The sequence below is a fragment of the Myotis myotis genome, unplaced genomic scaffold (assembly GCF_014108235.1).
Source record: "Myotis myotis isolate mMyoMyo1 unplaced genomic scaffold, mMyoMyo1.p scaffold_m19_p_1, whole genome shotgun sequence".
In the NCBI taxonomy this organism is placed as follows: Eukaryota; Metazoa; Chordata; class Mammalia; order Chiroptera; family Vespertilionidae; genus Myotis; species Myotis myotis.
In genome coordinates this window covers 114,143,048-114,161,843 of record NW_023416313.1, presented here as the reverse complement: position 1 = coordinate 114,161,843, position 18,796 = coordinate 114,143,048, and the positions used below count along the sequence as shown (strand labels likewise).

The 18,796-nt window shown below is 44.6% G+C and overlaps 1 protein-coding gene across 4 annotated transcripts in view; it reads left to right on the top strand.

The window, feature by feature from the left end:
* CELF6 (CUGBP Elav-like family member 6) overlaps positions 1–15,993 on the top strand; it is a 31,757-nt gene extending 15,764 nt beyond the window's left edge. For 2 of the 4 annotated variants that reach the window (XM_036348213.1, XM_036348241.1), the window contains 9 exons: positions 11,189–11,317; positions 11,426–11,505; positions 11,674–11,817; positions 11,931–12,063; positions 12,155–12,301; positions 12,516–12,578; positions 12,845–13,150; positions 13,747–13,902; positions 14,726–15,993. In XM_036348213.1, the coding sequence (XP_036204106.1) occupies positions 11,189–11,317; positions 11,426–11,505; positions 11,674–11,817; positions 11,931–12,063; positions 12,155–12,301; positions 12,516–12,578; positions 12,845–13,150; positions 13,747–13,874 (1,130 nt within the window). In that variant the 3' untranslated portion in view covers positions 13,875–13,902; positions 14,726–15,993. The remainder of the gene's footprint in view (positions 1–11,188; positions 11,318–11,425; positions 11,506–11,673; positions 11,818–11,930; positions 12,064–12,154; positions 12,302–12,515; positions 12,579–12,844; positions 13,151–13,746; positions 13,903–14,725) is intronic. The other 2 variants (XM_036348224.1, XM_036348232.1) reach the window with 2 other exon arrangements.
* Positions 15,994–18,796: the final 2,803 nt, after the last annotated feature.

Here is an 18,796-nt window from a genome sequence, read left to right as displayed (position 1 = left end):
GCACATGCCTGGTTGTGGGCTCAATCCCCAGTAGCGGGCGTGCAAGAGGCAACCAATCAGTGATTCTCATCATTGATGTTTCTACCTCTCTCTCCCTCTCCCTTTCTCTCTGAATTCAATAAAAACATATTTTTTAAAAAGACTGGTATCAAGGCATAATCCAAGGGGTATCAAGGCAAAAATAATCTTCAAAAATTCTGCTATTTTTTTCTTCAACGGATTATTAGGTTTTTTTTTCCATAAAATTGGGGTCACCAATTCAAATGCTACAGGAGTCAGGTAAGTTACCCTAAGTGGATGAGACTGTCATAATTGAATTAAAAAATACATTTTAATTATATTAAATGTTGCCAACTAACTCAATTTTTAAAGTGGACCAGTACTGTGAGAGTCTAACCAAACCTATCAGGTTTGCTTCTTTGGCCCAAAGACTCCTTTTTTTCCCATTTACCTTCTACACAAAAATGCTTACTTTACCTTATGCCAATCAACAGAGTAGTCTTTCTCTTGTTTTTAATGAAGAGACATGAGGTTTGTGGTTGAAATATCCTGCATTTTAAACACATTGTATTACTTATAGAAGATATTGGTAACATGCACATTCAATGCTTGCAACACAATAATAGCAGTAACACAACAGGATCTGCCTTTTAGGAGGTGCTGGGGTCCTCTTCTTCCAAGGCCATCCCCTATAGCCTTGGTAACACTTGGAGTGCCAGATGGTCATCCAGGTCTTCATGACTATATTATAGCAGGCTTTTAATGTATCCCAACCAGTTCCCATAAATTTTGTAGCTAAATTCACGCTGTTCATATACTCCATGCCTATATTTTATATCCTGGGGCACTGAGCAGTATACTCTCAAAGGAAGATGCATCTAATTTTCCTAAATAAAATTATCTTCTAATATACTAAAGGCACCCACTTCTACAGTAAACATACATAGTGCCAAAAACTTTTCCTGCAGCATTTGGATTTATTTAAATGTAAACATTAAAATCTTGGCCTGCATAATAATTCAAGGTTCATACATTTCAAAATGTTAACCTCAAATTATATGAGGTCAGAGCTAGAGATCCCCAAGTCGCTCAGACAATGGTGACTGAGTAGGTCTATTTTATTTTGCTCTTCAGCATGAAGACTGTGGTTGACTTTCCTAACTTATGGTATTTCTACTATGAAAGCACTAAGAAAAATACATTAAATTATAAGCACCAATCTTATAGGAAAAGTATTCTTCAGTCCTAAGGCAAAATCTACAAAATCATTGAACTGTATATTCTCTCCTCTCTTTCAAATTTCATAGCATAAAATCGATAAAGTCATAAATCACAATGGTGATTGCTCTGCTTGTTCCATTCCCCAACTTTGCTGTCTTTTTTACTCAGCAAATATTTCTGTATCCAAGATTCCTAAGGTACAGAAATAGATTAAGTAATCAATCCATGCACTCTTTTCACTTTATTTTTTAAAGATTTTTTATTAATTTTTAGAGAACGAGAAAAGGAGAGAAAGAGAGAGAAACATCAGCGTGAGAGTAGTGAGACATCAATCAGCTGTCTCCACTAGAGATTGAGCCTGAATGTGCCCTGAACCAGAATCGAACCAGCAACCCTCGGTGCACAGGACACGCCCAACCAACTGAACCACACCAACCAGGGCCACTTTATTTTTTTAACTAAAATTTTAAGCATTCTCTGAGGTGAGCATCTCTTTTTTAATCTTGAAACTTGATTTAATTCAAAATCCAGTCATTTGTCTTCATATCAACCCTTCTATCCCCATCCTATAATTAAGTAATTTCTGCCTGAATTTGCAAGGGCTTGTTTAAATATCAGCCTAGATTTTGAGTAATAGACATATATTATTATCTAACTAGGTGAGCCCTCTTTTCCAAATTTTCCTAAGATTTTATTTAATTCAGTATTTAATAACAACTGAACATTGAGTTCCAGTTAAATTTTAAGCTAGACTTTTTAGTATTTCATAATAGTGGAACATGTCCTCTGACTGAAATAAAGTATGAACCTTAGCAGCAACTATTCTGTCAGTTGGCAGTCATCTCTGTCTTTGATCCTTATACTTACTTAATTCTAAAAAGTATTCTTCCGACTAAGACCTGGCTGGATAAGTTTCATAGTACTGCTTAAGACTTTACTCAAGTTAACATTTCACTTCCTAAAATGCATTCTACTTCCAAAGGTAAAAAGAAATGCTTTCTGCCCTGCTGGCGTGGTTCAGTGATTGAGTATCGACCTATGAACCAGGAGGTCACAGTTCAATTCCTGGTTGAAAGATCAGAAGGATCTATCACCGGTCAGAGTTGTGGGCTCGATCCTGGTTGTGGGGTGCGCAGGAGGCAGCCGATCAATGATTCTCTCATCATTGATGTTTCGATTTTTCTCTCCCTCTCCCTTCCTCTCTGAAATCAATAAAAACATACTTTAAAAAAAGAAAGAAATGCTTTCCTTCAGCTTAGCTCAGAGTGGTTTGGCCAAAGTTGATCGCTGTAACACTTCAAGCCCTTTAGGTACAGTTGCACAGCCTGCAAAAGGAAAAGGCACCGTGGGAGGCTGAAAGTCTTCTCTTTTAAGGGAATCTGGAAGTCATGCCGGGTTTACCTTTCCTATTCCCCTCCTGGATTAGGATGATGACACAATACTTTTTTGATCTAAGTCCCTAATTTTTGGCCATCCTTAAAGCCCTTCTTTACCTTATTTTTATTTTATTTTTTATTGTGGTAAATTAGAGATAACAAACTTTACCAGTTCAGTAGTGTTAACTATATTCACATTGTGCGAAACCCTTTTCCAGAACTCTTTCATCTTACAAAACTTAAACTTTGTACCATTAAACAATAATTCCCCATTCATCCTCCCTCAAGCCCCTGATAGCCATCATTCTACCTTCTGTTTTTATGAGTTTGGCAACTCTGGATACCTTATATAAGTGGAATCATGCGGTATTTGTCTTTGTGACTGGCTTATTTCACTTGGCATATTGTCCTCAAAGTTCATCTGTTGTAGCATGTATCAGAATTTCCTTCCTTTTAAAGCCTGAATAGCTGAAACCGGTTTGGTTCAATGGATAGAGCGTCGGCCTGCGGACTGAAAGGTCCCAGGTTCGATTCCGGTCAAGGGCATGTACCTTGGTTGCGGGCATATCCCCAGTAGGAGATGTGCAGGAGGCAGCTGATCGATGTTTCTCTCTCATTGATGTTTCTAACTCTCTATCTCTCTCCCTTCCTCTCTGTAAAAAATCAATAAAATATATTTTTTTTTAAAAAAAAGATAAAGCCTGAATAATATTCCATTGTATGTATGTACATTTTGTTTATGCATTCATTGGTTGATAGACATTTGGGTTGCTTCCTATTATGGATAATGCTACTGTGAACATGAATGCACAAATATCTCCTTGAGACCCTGTTTTCTTTTCTTTTCTTTTCTTTTTAATTAAATCTTTATTGTTCAGATTATTACATTTGTTCCTCTTTTTCCCCCTCATAACTCCCCTCCTCCCAGTTCCCGCCCCACCCTCCGCCCTCACTCCCCACCCACTGTCCTCATCCATAGGTGCACTATTTTTGTCCAGTCTCTTCCCGCATCTCCCACACCACTTCCCCCCCCCCAAGAATAGTCAGTCCATTCCCTTTCTATGTCCCTGATTCTATTATAATCAACAGTTCATTCTGTTCATCAGATTATTTATTCACTTGATTCTTAGATTCACTTGTCGATAGATGCATATTTGTTGTTCATAATTTGTATCTTTACCTTTTTCTTCCTCTTCCTCTTCTTAAAGGATACCTTTCAGCATTTCATATAATACTGGTTTGGTGGTGATAAACTCCTTTAGCTTTTCCTTATCTGTGAAGCTCTTTATCTGACCTTCAATTCTGAATGATAGCTTTGCTGGATAAAGTAATCTTGGTTGTAGGTTCTTGGTATTCATCACTTTGAATATTTCTTGCCACTCCCTTCTGGCCTGCAAAGTTTCTGTTGAGAAATCAGCTGACAGTCGTATGGGTATTCCCTTGTAGGTAACTGAGTTTCTTTCTCTTGCTGTTTTTAAGATTCTCTCTTTATCTTTTGCTCTTTTAATTATGATGTGTCTTGGTGTGGTCCTCTTTGGATTCCTTTTGTTTGGGGTTCTCCGCGCTTCTTGGACCTGTAAGTCCATTTCTTTCACCAGGTGGGGGAAGTTTTCTGTCATTATTTCTTCAAATAGGTTTTCAATATCTTGCTCTCTCTCATCTTCTGGCACCCCTATAATTCTGATGTTGGTACGCTTGAAGCTGTCCCAGAGACTCCTTACACTATCCTCGCATTTTTGGATTCTTTTTTCATTTTGCTTTTCCAGTTGGGTGTTTTTTGCTTCCTCGAATTTCAAATCATTGACTTGATTCTTGCGCTCCTCTGGTCTGCTGTCGGGAGTCTGTATAATATTCGTTATTTCAGTCCGTGTATGCTTAATTTCTATTTGGTTCCCCAATATAACATCAAGGGTCTCATTAGTTTTCTTGTAGATCTCATTAAGTTTATCGGCGGCTTCTAAACAGTTCTTGAGAGACCTTAAAAGTGTGGTTCTGAACTCTATATCTTCCATTGACAATTTTGTCCTGTTTCTTTGTCTCCGCATTTTGTTATGCTTCCTTGGTGCACCCCCTAGTGGTCTTTGTGCGCAGTCTTATTGTTAAACCTTGATTGTTGTAGCTAATACCAGGGAGGGTTTGACCTCCAGGCCAAGTGGCTATGAGAATCAGCTGTGTCTGCAGTGAGAGAACTTCTGTCCTCTAGGGAGGTGCTAATCTAGCCTTTGCCTGAGGCTATCCGGCAAATGCCTCTGTGCAGGGCTTGGGCGGGGCGGGTCGCACAGGATCAACAGGGTGGGCCGGAGAGAGCAGTTATGGCGGCTCTCAGTCCTGTCCCCAGGGGCTCTGCCTCTCTGGGTCCCAGCACCCGCTGCAAACCTCGGAGAGAAAGCTGCACTCGCTCTGACCGAAGCCAGACAGTCCCGCTTCTCCCGTTTGAGTCTGGGTCCCTAAAGACTCGCCTGTATCTGGAGCTCAGAGTCTGCGACTCCCTCCGGATTGAAAACACCAACCTCGCCCTCCGCCGCCAGCCCGCTCCTCGCACTCCGCACCTCAGAATTTGACTTCAGCACTGCGCCTCCTCTGAGTGTCCGTATGCATTTCTCTTTCCTCCTAGTTGTAGGACTTCCACTCAGCCAGCGTTCCTGTGGTTCTGGGTGATGTCCGTTCCGTTTTTTAGTTTCACTTTTGAAGTAGTTGTTCAAGGCAGCAAACTCCGGCGTTAACCTATGCCGCCATCTTGGTTCTCTGAGACCCTGTTTTCAATTCTTTTGGATATATACCCAGAACTGGTATTGCTAGATCACATGATAATTCCATATTTATTTTTTAAAAAAAATAATAAATAAGCCAGTCACAAAGATAAATACTGCATGATTCCACTTTTATGAGGTATCCAGAATTGCCAAACTTATAAAAACAGAAGGTAGAATGATGGTTACCAGGGGCTTGAGGGAAGATGAATGGGGAATTATTGTTTAATGGGTACAATACTGTAAGGAACCACCATACTGGTTTTCATAGTGGTAATATCATTTTACATTCCCACCAATAATGCACAAGGGTTGCAATTTCTCTACATCTTTGCTGCAACACTAGCAGTTTATGTTTTTGTTTTTTATAACAATCATCCTAATGGGTGTAAGTTGCTAGCTCATTGTGGTTTTGATTTGCATTTCCTTAATGCTTAATGTTGTTGAGCATCTTTTCATATGCTTCTTGGTCATTTGCATATCTTCTTTGGAGAGATGTCTGTTTAAGTCCTTTGCTCATTTTTAAAATAGATTATTTGGTTTATCATTGTCAGGAGCTTTCTATATATTCTGGATATAAACCCTTATCAGGTATATGATTTGCAAATATTTTCTCCCATTTTCTAGATTGCCTTTTCACTCTGATTGTGTCCTTTGATGCACAGAAGTTTTTAATTTTGTTGTCATACAATTTATCTATTTTTACATTTGTTGCTTATGCTTTTGGTGTCATATCCAAGAAATCACTGTCAAATACAAGGTCATGAAGCTTTCCCCCTATGTTTACTTGTAAGACTTTTATGGTGTTAGCACTTATGTTTAGGTCTTTGATCCATTTTCAGCTCATTTTTTATATGATGTGAGGTAGCAGTCCAACTTTATTCTTTTGCATGTAAACATCCAGTTTTTTCAGCACCATTTGTTGAAAAGACTGGCACTTGTGTCAAAATCATTTGACCATATATGCAAGGGCTTACTTCTGGGCTCTCTATACTATTCCACTGATCTATGTGTCTGTCTTTATGCCAGTATCACATTGTTGGATTACTATAGCTTTGTAATAAGCTTTTACATTTTATTTTTTAAATATGTTTTCATTGTTTTTTTTTCAGAGAGAGAGGAAGGGAGAGGGATAGAGAGAAACATTGATGAGAGAGACACATTAATCAGCTTCCTCCTGCACACCTTCTACAGAGGATCAAGCCCACAATTGAGGCATGTGCCCTTAATGGGAGTCAAATGGAGGACCTCTTGGTTCATGAGTTGACACCCAACCACTGAGCCATACTGGAAAAGCTGTAATAGTTTTAAAATCAGGAAGTGTGAGACCTTCAACTTGCTTCTTTAAAAAAGAAATGTTTATTGATTTGAGAGAGAGAGAAAGGGAGAGGGATAGAGAGAAAAACTTCAATCGGCCACCTCCCCCACACTCCCTAACCAGGGATTGAGCCTGCAACTTGGACATGTGCCCTGACCAAGAATTGAACCAGCAACCTTTCAGTACATGGATGATGCTCAACCAACTGAGCCAAAGCACAGCTTGCTTCTTTTTCAAGATTGCTTTGGTTATTCAGAGTCTCTTAAGATTCCATGTGAATTTTAGAATGGATTTTTATTTCTACCAAAAATGCCATTGGGATTTTGACAGAGATTGCATTAAATTTGTAGATCACTTTGGGTAGTGTTGACATTTAACAATATCATGTCTTTCAATCATTAACAAGGATTATCTTCCATTTATTTACATCTTCTTTAAGTTCAGCAATATTTTGTAGTTTTCAGGGTATAAGTCTTTTGCTTCCTTGGTTAAGTTTATTCCTAAGTTTATTCATTTTGATACTATTATAAGTGAAATTATTTTCATAATTTCCTGTTCATATTGTTCACTACTAGCGTATAGGAATACAACTGAGTTAAAAAAATTATTTTTGATCCTCACCCAAGGATATTTTTTCCATTTCTTTTAGAGAGAGTGGAAAGAGAGAGAGAGAGAGAGAGAGAGAGAGAGACATTAATATGAGAGAAATACATCAATTGGTTGCCTCCTGCACATGCCCACTGGCACTGGGAATTGAACCTGCAACCCAGGTACATGCCCTTGACCATAAATCAAACCAACACCCTAACCACTGAGCTACCTGCCAGGGCCACAGCTGACTTTTATTTGTTAATTTTGTATCCTGCAACTTTGCTTAATTTATTAGTTCTAAGAGGGATGTGCGTGTGTGTGCAATTAAAGGCCTTCTTGACACTCATCAGATCTTGCCAGAAGACACTTTGCCTTGGATATTTCCTTCATGTTAATTCCCAGTCTTCCTTGGCTCCTTAAGCTTCAGTTATCCCTAAGAACACAGGGAGAGATGCTTTGCTCCAAATGCTGCCACCAGCAGAAACTCCTGGGTTGGTATTTGGAAGGAAAGGTGGACTAGTATTTTTAGGATGTGTTTGGTGGTTGATGGTTGGTATCTCAATGCTGAAACCTTGCCCTTACATAGTTTGTATAATCATGACATCCTATATGGAGGTGAGTGGGTATGAGGGACCTAGAGGCCAGAAACTTGAAAATACCTCAGGAATTCCTCTGGGACAACTTGAGGCAAGGCCTCCCTTCTTGAATAGCATCTTGGTGCCATTCCTGAGGAAGATGGAGTGGACTGACTCTGGACTCTAAACCCCATCATTTGCCAGATTAGAGTCCCTGACCTGTTTGACCAGCATCATGGGGCTAGGCCTCTTGGACCCAAACAACTTGGTTCGGTTTCAAAAAAGCATTTGATAAAAGAGCAAGGAGTACACATTGGTTGCCAACAGAAAAATGCATACCATTCAACTTTCCAACACCATGTCTCAACAACTCCACACTGATGCTATCTTTTTGATTCCTCCCACTTCAGGAAGGTTGAACCTCCCTGTCTGATATTCCCATCTTTCTAGGGACCCACCCACCACCAAGGGATGCTTTTATTCAGCCATTTCTGACCTACCTCTTACAGACTCCTTTTTCTTCTTTTTTCTTTTTTACTAAACTGGTAGAGTTTGACCTGAAGGAAATTAAATTATCTGGACTAAATCACATCATTATCTCTCCCTTGGGGCATTGATCAGCCCTCCAAATCTTGAGGGCTGTGGAAAATGTATTCTACCATTTAAGAATCACCTAAGACTTATGGTCACTGTCACCTGCCGAACACCATTCAGTTCCCTGTAAAATGGCAGAGAGTATCAAGATTCAAGGTGATACCTGGGAAACAGGCAGCACAGAGCCCAGCCTATATCCTGGCCTCATTTCAATTTCAAATTCTGTACAGTCCAGTAGCCCAGAGCCATAGGGTCGATGCCTTGTAATGGAAATGGAAATTTGAAACTTGGGAGACTCTAACTGGAAAAAAAGGATCATAGAATTTCATGGTCTGTAATATGACCTTGAACTGACAACCACCTGCAGAAAAGATCAACAAGAAGAAGAGCAGATAAAAGATAAGACTACTATCCACACAACTCTCTTTCCCATCCTGGAGGTGTTATCCTAGCCTTGACATCTCTTTTCCTACCTATCTGAATGCTGGTCCATATGGCATGACATCTTACCTAGGTACAATGACTATCTTGTAGACCCTTCCCAATGACACAGCTGCACTACAATTTAGGGCATCATGAAGCCACTTTAAGTTTGGGACTCTGGAGGCCCTAAGATTTTCTCCAACTCCTCCTGGGCCTTATGCAGCCCTATGGACATATTTAAATGTTCAACCTCAGACCAATGACACAGTCTTCTGGGGTTTGATTCCCTGACCAAATGAGGCTTATCCTCCAATGGCAAGGCAAAGCCACCAACATCATACTGGTCAAGAGATTCATGAAAGACCTTTCCTGTCTTCTCAGGTTCCTGAATAGGATGATCACAGATCCCTCTTCATACACCCTCTGGAACTCTATTCTCTTTTTAGGTCAGTGGTTTTCAAAGAAGTTTCCTTGGAGCCCCATCTAGGGGATATTAGGGGGAAAATGAAGCAAGAGGAACTCCAGCATGCAGACACACACACACACACACACACACACACACACACACACACACACTTCTCTGACCTCAGTCAGAGCAGTTTTGCTTTTCTCCTATATTTTGAACTTCATCCTAATATTTTTTTAGAACAATGGGTTCCACTGCTTTTTTTAAAGGTTGAGAAACCAGTGGTATGTTCCAATGGCACTGTTTTGTGGCTAACACTCCCAGAAGTGGAGCACACCCACCAGATTATACTCTCACTACAGAAGGTCAGCACCTCCTCTAGAATTCTGGCCACAAGTACATTATCTATCTCTTCTCCCTCAGGGTTGGCTGGGCAGTAATCCTCTGGACAGATTCTGCTGAAACACACTATGCCTGTCTCACACTATTCCTGCAGCCCCCACCCTCCACACAAACACGGCATTGACTGACAGACACCTCTGGGTACCCAGGAAAGCCTGGGCTGAATCCCACACCGTCCAGGTGAAATATGGACACACATATAGCCTTGTTGGAGATTCCCTCCACTGCTAACTTCAGACAGTCTGTTCTTCCTTTTGACTCTCACCAGCCTTGCTCTGTTGTGCCTGGGATCCAAGGACCCCATGAGCCTAGCCATGCTTGTGAAGGAGTAAAGGACTTTGGGATGGGTTTTCTTGGGCTCCAGGACCTTGAAGGTGAAGCCTAAAGCCAGATTCCCACCCACTTCCTCTCTCCCAACTTGTATCACCTGGAGAAAGGCCCATCCCAAATTCAGAGACTTACCTTGATGCAGAAAGAAGCAGGGCTTTGACAGCAGGCCCTGTGGATTAGACCTCTCTACCCCAGGCTCCTGGATAGCGCTCCTGAGGCCTGATTTACTGAATGTCCAGCTCCAGCTCTCCAGCTTTCTCCAAGGAACACAGTCCAGCTTACAGTCCCTTTCCTGGTCTCTCTGCCACTCCCAGAGGAAGGGTGGACAATGGGAGGGATCAGATTTGTTCTCAGGTAGCCATCCAGGTCTATAGGCAGAACTTGTTCCTCCTGGAGAGGGATCAGGACAGGAAAATAGAGAAAGTCAGAAAGGGCTCAGTGAGGGCTCTGGCAGCTCAGTGAGGGAAAGGTGGATGTGGGAGGTAAGAAAAGGGGTCAGGGGGTTAGCAAGTATAGTGGGAGAAATGATAATGCTGGAGGCTTAGGAACCCAAGATTCCTGCCCTCTTTAGGTCTCTGGGAGCACCCAAGTTGAATTCGGTGCTGGGGTTTGGGGGTCGTCATTCCACAGTTCAATGTCAGGGGTTGAGACAGAATGATGAGTTAACTGCTTCTGGTGTTGCTTTTTGATCCAGAACCCTCGATTGGAGCAGGAAGGGACATCGATTCTATCCACTGCCATCAGGCTAACCCACAAGGGTATAATTCTCTTCTCCAGACCCAGTATGAATACAAAGGCCTTCTCTGAGGACCTCCTCCCTTAATAGGGCAGAAATGGTCCAAAAATGGCCTTTTCCAAACTTTAAGAACAGAAAGGTCACACATATAAAAGATGCATACAGGGCTCCACCCAACCAAAGATATCAAACTAATCCATTTCCACAAGAGCAGCAGTGAGTCTTTCCACTTTTTCTAAGACCCCGGGTTTCCTGATGGAAATCTGGGTTGAATTCCTTTACTCCAGATCTGTCTGCAGATCATCCTGCCCCTCAAAGAAACCCAACCTCGTAGCTCCAGACCTTCTCACTCCCTACATCTCTTCCTTGCTAGACTGTGGTGGGCTACCTTCCTAAGTTCCTCTGGCTACTCTGGGGAGTCCAAGAGGACTTAGGGTCCCTAAATCACTCCTGAATTTGTCCCCAGAGGACCGAAAGCTGTTTGTGGGGATGCTGGGGAAGCAGCAGGGTGAAGATGATGTCAGACGCCTGTTCCAGCCTTTCGGCCATATCGAGGAGTGCACTGTCTTGCGGAGCCCGGATGGCACCAGTAAAGGTGACTTGAGCCAACCCCAGGATTTCCTGGTGATCCTGACTCTCACTGAGCCACATGACCCTTTGGCCCCTGTGGCCTGAGCCACCCAATCCCTCTGTCCTGCCCCAGGCTGTGCCTTTGTGAAGTTTGGGAGTCAGGGGGAAGCTCAGGCGGCCATCCAGAGTCTGCACGGCAGCCGGACCATGGCGGTGAGGGCGGGCACCAGGGGCCGAGGGTGAGGCCAGTGGGGTGGGGACGGGCTCCTCCTCCCCACATATGATGAGCGCCCTAGGAAAGGGCCTGATGTGCAAGGCGCTCAGCCCAGGGCCAAGACTGGGGTCTGGACCAGTCACCGTGGCCTCCCCTGCCCTGCCCAGGGTGCCTCATCCAGCCTCGTGGTCAAGCTGGCAGACACGGACCGGGAGCGAGCCCTGCGTCGTATGCAGCAGATGGCGGGCCAGCTGGGCGTCTTCCACCCGGCGCCGCTGCCCTTTGGCGCCTGCGGAGCCTACACCACGGCGGTAGGTGCCCGGTCCCTGGAGGACGCAGTGTGCTGGCGGTGGGCCAGGCCGGGTCGGGAGCTGGAGCAGCTGCCCGCCGCTGGGCCATCCACAGCCCCTCTTCCCTCCCAAAGATCCTGCAGCAGCAGGCGGCCCTGCTGGCAGCGGCTCAGGGCCCGGGACTAGGCCCGGTGGCTGCGGTGGCCGCACAGATGCAGCACGTGGCGGCCTTCAGCCTAGTCGCCACGCCGCTGCTACCCGCGGCAGGTACTGAGGGGGGGGAGGGGGACGGACGAGGCGGGGAGAGGCCGGGAGGGCGGCTGCGGCCTGACTCTGCCACCTCCTCTGCCACCTGCAGCCAACTCCCCTCCTGGCGGTGGCCCGGGCGCGCTTCCGGGGCTCCCGGCACCTTTTGGAGTCAATGGATTCAACTCCCTGACCCCTCAGACCAACGGGCAGCCGGGCCCTGACACCCTCTACAATAACGGGCTCTCCCCTTACCCAGGTGGGCCCCCTCCCGCCCCCGCTCCGCCAAAATCTCCCCGAAATGGAGTGAGGAGCGGGGGCGAGGGTGAGGGGATACGGGGGAGTTGGGGAGAGCAGGGTGTGTGTGTGGGGGTGGGGGGTCTCCCTGGAAAGGATTTCTCCTCTCTCCCTGTTGCCTTTCACCCTGCCGACCGGCAGGCCTTCACTGTGGCCTTGTGCCCCTCTCTCCCCAGCCCAGAGCCCAGGTGTGGCTGACCCGCTGCAGCAGGCCTACGCTGGGATGCACCACTACGCAGGTTTCACTGGGCTCTGCGCAGCCTGGGAGGGTTTGAAAGGTCCCAGAAAGGAATAGGGAAATTGGGGGTGAGGAGTGGGGGGATTATGCTCTTTTCTGAGGAGTCAACCCTCCCATCCCCCGACCCCTGGGCCTAGAATGGCCTCTCTAAGGGTGAGGGTTACCGTGGACTGGGCTGAATTGGTCAAAGTTGGCCAGGCAGATGGGGCCCTGCTTGGGGGATGGCTCCTGGAGTTCACTGCCCACTCCCACCTCTGTCTTCACCAGCCTACCCATCAGCCTATGCCCCAGTGAGCACAGCTTTCCCTCAGCAGCCTTCAGCCCTGCCCCAGCAGCAAAGAGAAGGTGAGGGACAGGGCTGGACATCAGGACCTGGTGGGGCTGGACTCAGGGTCCCTTCCCTGAACCAGCCTGCTGCTGTTCCTGCAGGCCCCGAAGGCTGTAACCTCTTCATCTATCACCTGCCTCAGGAGTTTGGTGATGCAGAACTCATACAGACATTCCTGCCCTTTGGAGCTGTCGTCTCTGCCAAAGTCTTTGTGGATCGAGCCACCAACCAGAGCAAGTGCTTCGGTAAGCTGAGCCCAATCCCTGAGCCTCCCCCACTGCCAACTTTAAGATTCCTTACAGAGCCTAAGATTGTTCCTCCATAAGTCAATGATTCCCAAAGACTGAGCATATAGCACAAAGCAAAGTTACAGACCAGTGGTGGAGCTAAGCCCAGACCAGGAACAAGTTTAATTCAGGTTTATCTGGCAAGGTCAGGTATCTGGAAGATGTTTGACCAGGTCAGGCTTTAGAGTCTAGCCAGGACAGGAGGTGTCGGGGTCTGGACCAGAGATCCCTTCCAACTCCAACTGAAGTTCAGAGGACAAGAATGGGAGTTGAGGAGGGAGTCAACCCATGCTAGGGAAAGACAGGAAAATACCCCAACCAACACCCACATACTCAGAATTGCTTCCTGTCCTTCCAAGACTCACACTTTTATAAAATTCACACCATTTGACCATGTAAGTATGAGTGGTGTACATGTATGTGCAAACAATGGAGGATAGAGGGGTATATGTTTGATGGAACTGGCCTGAGGGGAAGGGAGAGGAGGCTGGTCAGAGAGAAAAGAGGCTCTGCCAAGCAGAGTTCCCAGCTAACCTCTGTGCCTAAACCCCCAGGGTTTGTTAGCTTTGACAATCCAACCAGTGCCCAGACAGCTATTCAGGCCATGAATGGCTTTCAAATTGGCATGAAGAGGCTCAAGGTCCAGCTAAAGAGGCCCAAGGATGCCAACAGGCCTTACTGATCTGCTCTCACTGACCAGTCACAGAAAGGTGAGTCCTTGGTGGACCCCAGGCAAATGGGGTTTGAGTGACCGAGACCCTCTCAGCTTTCTGTTCTTTTTGGGATGTTGGGGCATTCATTTATGAAAAAGTCTGGAAGAGAAGAGTCAGGAGTTAGGAGGAATCCTTAGTTTGAGACTTTGTGATTTTCCTTCGGTTCAAGAACTGAGATAAAATAGACAACATTTCCCGTCCGCATATTCTGGGAGAGATAATTAAGAACTAGATCCAACCAGTTATTTTTACTCCAGAGATAGCCACAGGGGGCCATGGGAGTGCAGGGGGATGGAAAATGAGACTAGAAAAGTAGGTTTGGGCAAGCTTATGAAGGGTCTTAAAGGCCATGATTTTGAACTTTATCCTGAAGATGATGGAGAATCATGAAGAATTTAAGCAAAAAGGGAACATGATGTAAGAGCTGGGGAAATGGCAGTTAACATGGAGATAAGGAGAGAAGCAAGTACGCTGAAGAAGCAGTACCTGCAGGGCTTGGTGGGTGATGGGGAGGGAGATGACAGGCTCTGTTAGGTTTCTGGTGGGGCTAACTGCCTGAAACTTTTAGAGATTCACTATCTCAGAAGGTCCTCATGGCCCTGCCTCACTTGAGCTACCCCAGGGAGCCCCTCTGGGGTGGGTGCTGGGCTAGGGTGCTGACCAGGGCCCTGCTGTAGCTGTGCTCCTCCAGAAGAGAGGCCCAGGCACTCACCTAAGATGTAGCTGATGGGGCAAGCTACTATTCTTGTCTTGCCCTCCAGACTGACTTTTGCCTCCCACCCCCTACCTCCCTGTCCCTTATCATTAATACCAACAACAGATTCAGAAGAGTGAGAAGAAGAAAAGAGAGGAAAAGCACAGAAGCGCTTAAGCAGCCCTTCTTGAAGGAGCAGCCGCAGACAGAGGTGGATTGGGCCCAAGGCCAGTGCCTGGGGCTCAGGCCACTTTAAGGATTGTCTTCATCAAGTGGGTTGTTCTATGCCTGTGGCATAAAGCTCAGGCTGGAAAGGCAGCTGGGACTGGCTGAAGATGGACTGTCAAGGGAACCAGCAGAGGGACTTGGTGGTGCCAGAGGCTTCTCTGCAAGGGAAGCTCAGATTTACTTCATTCAAAATCATATCATTCCTTAGAGTTTAGGGACCAAAGGACTATTGCTTTTTAAAGAATATATATATATATATATAAGTATCAAAACAAAACAAAACACATAAAAGAGAAACACAAAGATAGAGTCTCATAAAAGCTGCCTTTAAATATCCCTAGGAGACAGGGTGAAGGAGACCTTTAAAAGCCCAAGCCTACTCAAAGGGAGGCTGTAGAAAGATTGTTGTTCTGTGTTGCATACTCTCTTAAACCATCTCCCCACACTGCCTTTTTAAAATAAATAAGGACTTGAAGTCTAGGCTCAGATGCAGGTGACAAGAGAGTTATGGAAACAGTGAATCCACAGTACCCAAACACAGAGAGCATCACCGAAGAGGCTTCAGGAGGAACTCTGGCCTGCCCTGGCCTTTACCACCAAGAGTGGGAACCTGCCTTTCTTTCCTGACAGCCTTTCCTGTGGAACCACTACTTCTCTGGGCTGGAAGAAAAAGGGAGTTTTGGCCACCCTAGCTTTTCCCTTTCCTCTCCATATAGACAGAGGCCCTGCCTTTGGCTGAGCCGAGACACCTCCTAATTGCCCTCACCGGGAGACAGCCCCAGTGTCCCCTTGCTCAAGGCCACCTTCTATTTCTAAGTTTGATCAGCTGTAAAGTAGATTCAGAATACACGTAGAGGGCTGTGACAACAGACTTGGAAGTTTGCTGCTGTATATACAGCCATTAAGAAGGGAGTAATTTTCAATATCTAGAAGGTTCAGAATTTAAAGTCCCTCTTTACCTACAATCTGGGAGAGTAGATGTTTTGCCAAAATACTTCTTCATTCCTTTAAAAAGTATATCTTTCTTATGCAAAGTGTTTCACGTGCTTATCCAAGGTGCTTCTAGATGGTGAGCAGTGTTCAGCTTAGAAGTGGTGTGTGCTTTGTCTGTCTTTGTCTGTCTGTTGTATACTGTGGGTGCCATATAAAGCTGATCAATGGTGGTACTTCCTGCTTGCATCTGTGAGATGGGCAAAAGATTTCAGTTTAGAACGCCATGATTCATCTTGCCTTTGCCAGCCTTTCCTGGGCCTGCAGGGACTTGCGCATATTTTTTTCAGAAGGATAATTTTCTCTCCACCCCATAGACATGGATTAAACTGGTCTGTGGCCCCACCTGTGTGGTGGGCACTCTGATCCTCAGATGTTGCTGAGGCTGGAGGCCTTTGATCTGATAGCAAATCAGAGAGCAAAGGATGTGAGGGTGGGATCAGAGGGTTCGTCCTTTATAACAGTTTTTAAGAAAACCTATTCCTACCTTTTCCTCTGTCTTTGACTCATTTTTGGAAGGAATGGGATGAAAAATAGATCCAGTAATAACATTACCAGGTAAGGTATGGTATATATCAATTAATAATTTTCAACTGAGAGAAGAACCAATGTCAAGGGCATCTGTACATCAGCACAATGCTGACACATAGACTGACCACCCTAGACACTGATGGAGCTAGGTAGCACCTACATATTCAAACAGATGTTCACATAGAGGTATAGAGGCCCCCTCAGTACTAGGTTCTAAGCACTGTGCTAGGAGCCTGGGCTCAGGCATGTTCTAAGTACTTAAAGTTAGGAGGAAAGACAGACCAATAATGTAGTTATAATGGAGGGCCACACATGGTCTATGATAAGAAGAGTACCTAATTCAGACTTGATTGGTAATTCAGACTTGATAGATCAGAAAAAGGTTTCCTGAAGGATATTAAAAGAAGGAAAGGGTCTCTGAGGATGAACTGGGACTTTTGGACAAAGACATTTGGACAGTGCATCATTTTGATAAATTATCTTAATTACCAAGAAATAATAACAATTACCATTTATTCAGTGCCTACTATGTGCAGACAATGGGCACCAAGACTCTTTTCCCATTCCTAACTCTACCCTGAACCTTAACTCATTACAAAGTCACGTTAAGAGACTTGAACCAAAATGGTATTTAAAAGCATTTTGCTTCATACTTAGGAACTGCCAGATTGTGTGCCAATGGCTGCAGAGTTCGGCAGAGTCTAGGTAAAGGGTCAGCAAACTATGGTTTGTGGACAAATTTGGCCTGCAGTCTATTTTTGTATAGCCTATAGGCCTTAGTTTGTAACTAAGAATGGTTTTTACATTCTTAAAGGATTGTAAAAAATGTTTTAAATAATACAGAGACTATGTGTGGCCCACAAACTCTAAAAATCTGATCTTTTAGATAAAAAGTTTGCTGACCCCTATAAGATCATGGAAGACTTGTAAAATGTCTAATGAGTTTGAACAACATGGTGTTTGTGTCTCTGTTGTTTGTGCATTTAGTAGTCTGAACCCTTTCAGCTGCAAGTGTCAAAAACTCAACTCAAACATGTTTAAGCCAATAAGAAATTACTTGGGTAACGTAATTGATAAATCAAAGGATATATCTTCCTTCAGGCATGGCTGGAACTAGGGGTTCAAATAATGATGTCTCCATCTTTTGGCTTGGCCTCACTAGTTCTAGCTCTAAAGTCCTAGGGAAAACTTTGGCCAGAATGGACATGTGCCCACCTCTCGGGTGGAAGAGTAGACCACCATAATTGACAACTTCACCAGGACTGTGTGGAGGGGAGGAATGGCTCCCCAAAGGAAGGGATGATGGACAAATAAGCAATGTGCATCTACTATATTCCACTTCTTTATTGCTCAGCATCCACCTATAGTTTTCTTGACAAACATACAATTTCAAAAGTGTGCCTGCCTATCAATGCAATGACACTAAGCCCCGCCCCCCCAAAAAAACATGCTCACTTCCCAAGGGGAGACAAAACAGGATCATGTCCAGTTGCTTTATTGAACAAACCCCCAGTCCAGGATCTCTCTGTAATGTGCAATTCTTGATCAGGTCTGGATATAACTTCTCATGATTTTGCAATCCATATCCAAAAGATAAATTTAGCTACTTCTATATAACCAATATAAAATGGGGGAGGAAAATAGGATAACCAATTTTTAAAAAGGAAAAACACACCTTTCATTTGGAATAGGGGAGAAGAGAAAACAATGGTCACTGATCTATAGCATATAGCACATCCTTCTGGACAGTGGAGCAAGTTTCTTGATCAAAACTGATAGTTCTTCATCCTTTCCACTGGGAAGTATCTCCCTTACCTATTTTCCTTTATGGACATCCCTGAAAGGATGTCCCTTCTGGAACTGAAGCTTCCCTCTTCCCTTTGGGCATGATTTTGGGCCCAAAGAATGTCTTAGAGATTATACATTCCCAGAACCTCATTTGCCAGGTATGAGGATTTTCTAGTGATACAATTCCTTTCAAACTGATTGATTTGATTCTAGGATTCTTGTGAGCTAATAACCATCCGCAAGATCTTACTGAGTCCTTGTCCTTGAGTCTGGATCTGGCCTTTGGAATTTCTGTCTCTCAGCAACAGGCCACACTTTGTCCATTTCCTTCTCTCTTAACATCATGGCTTCCATAGGGCCTGTCTGGCAATAAGTCAACCTTAATCTGCTCAACACCCCCAGAGACAGATTTCCCTATTCATTACTTGGGTGGCTCATGCTCCAGTGGCCCTGAGCAGATAGTCACAAACCCCTGAGTTGCACTGGCTTCTAAGCCTCAACCCAAGGAGATGCTTAGCACAGGAGTGAGACAACCACACCACCACTCATTCTGGCCAACCTGCAGGTTGCTCTACTCCTCACCCTCTGGCCATGGTCTATTATTACACTGAGGCCAGTTCACCAAAATATTCCTGAAGGGAGTATGGCAATGGACACCAA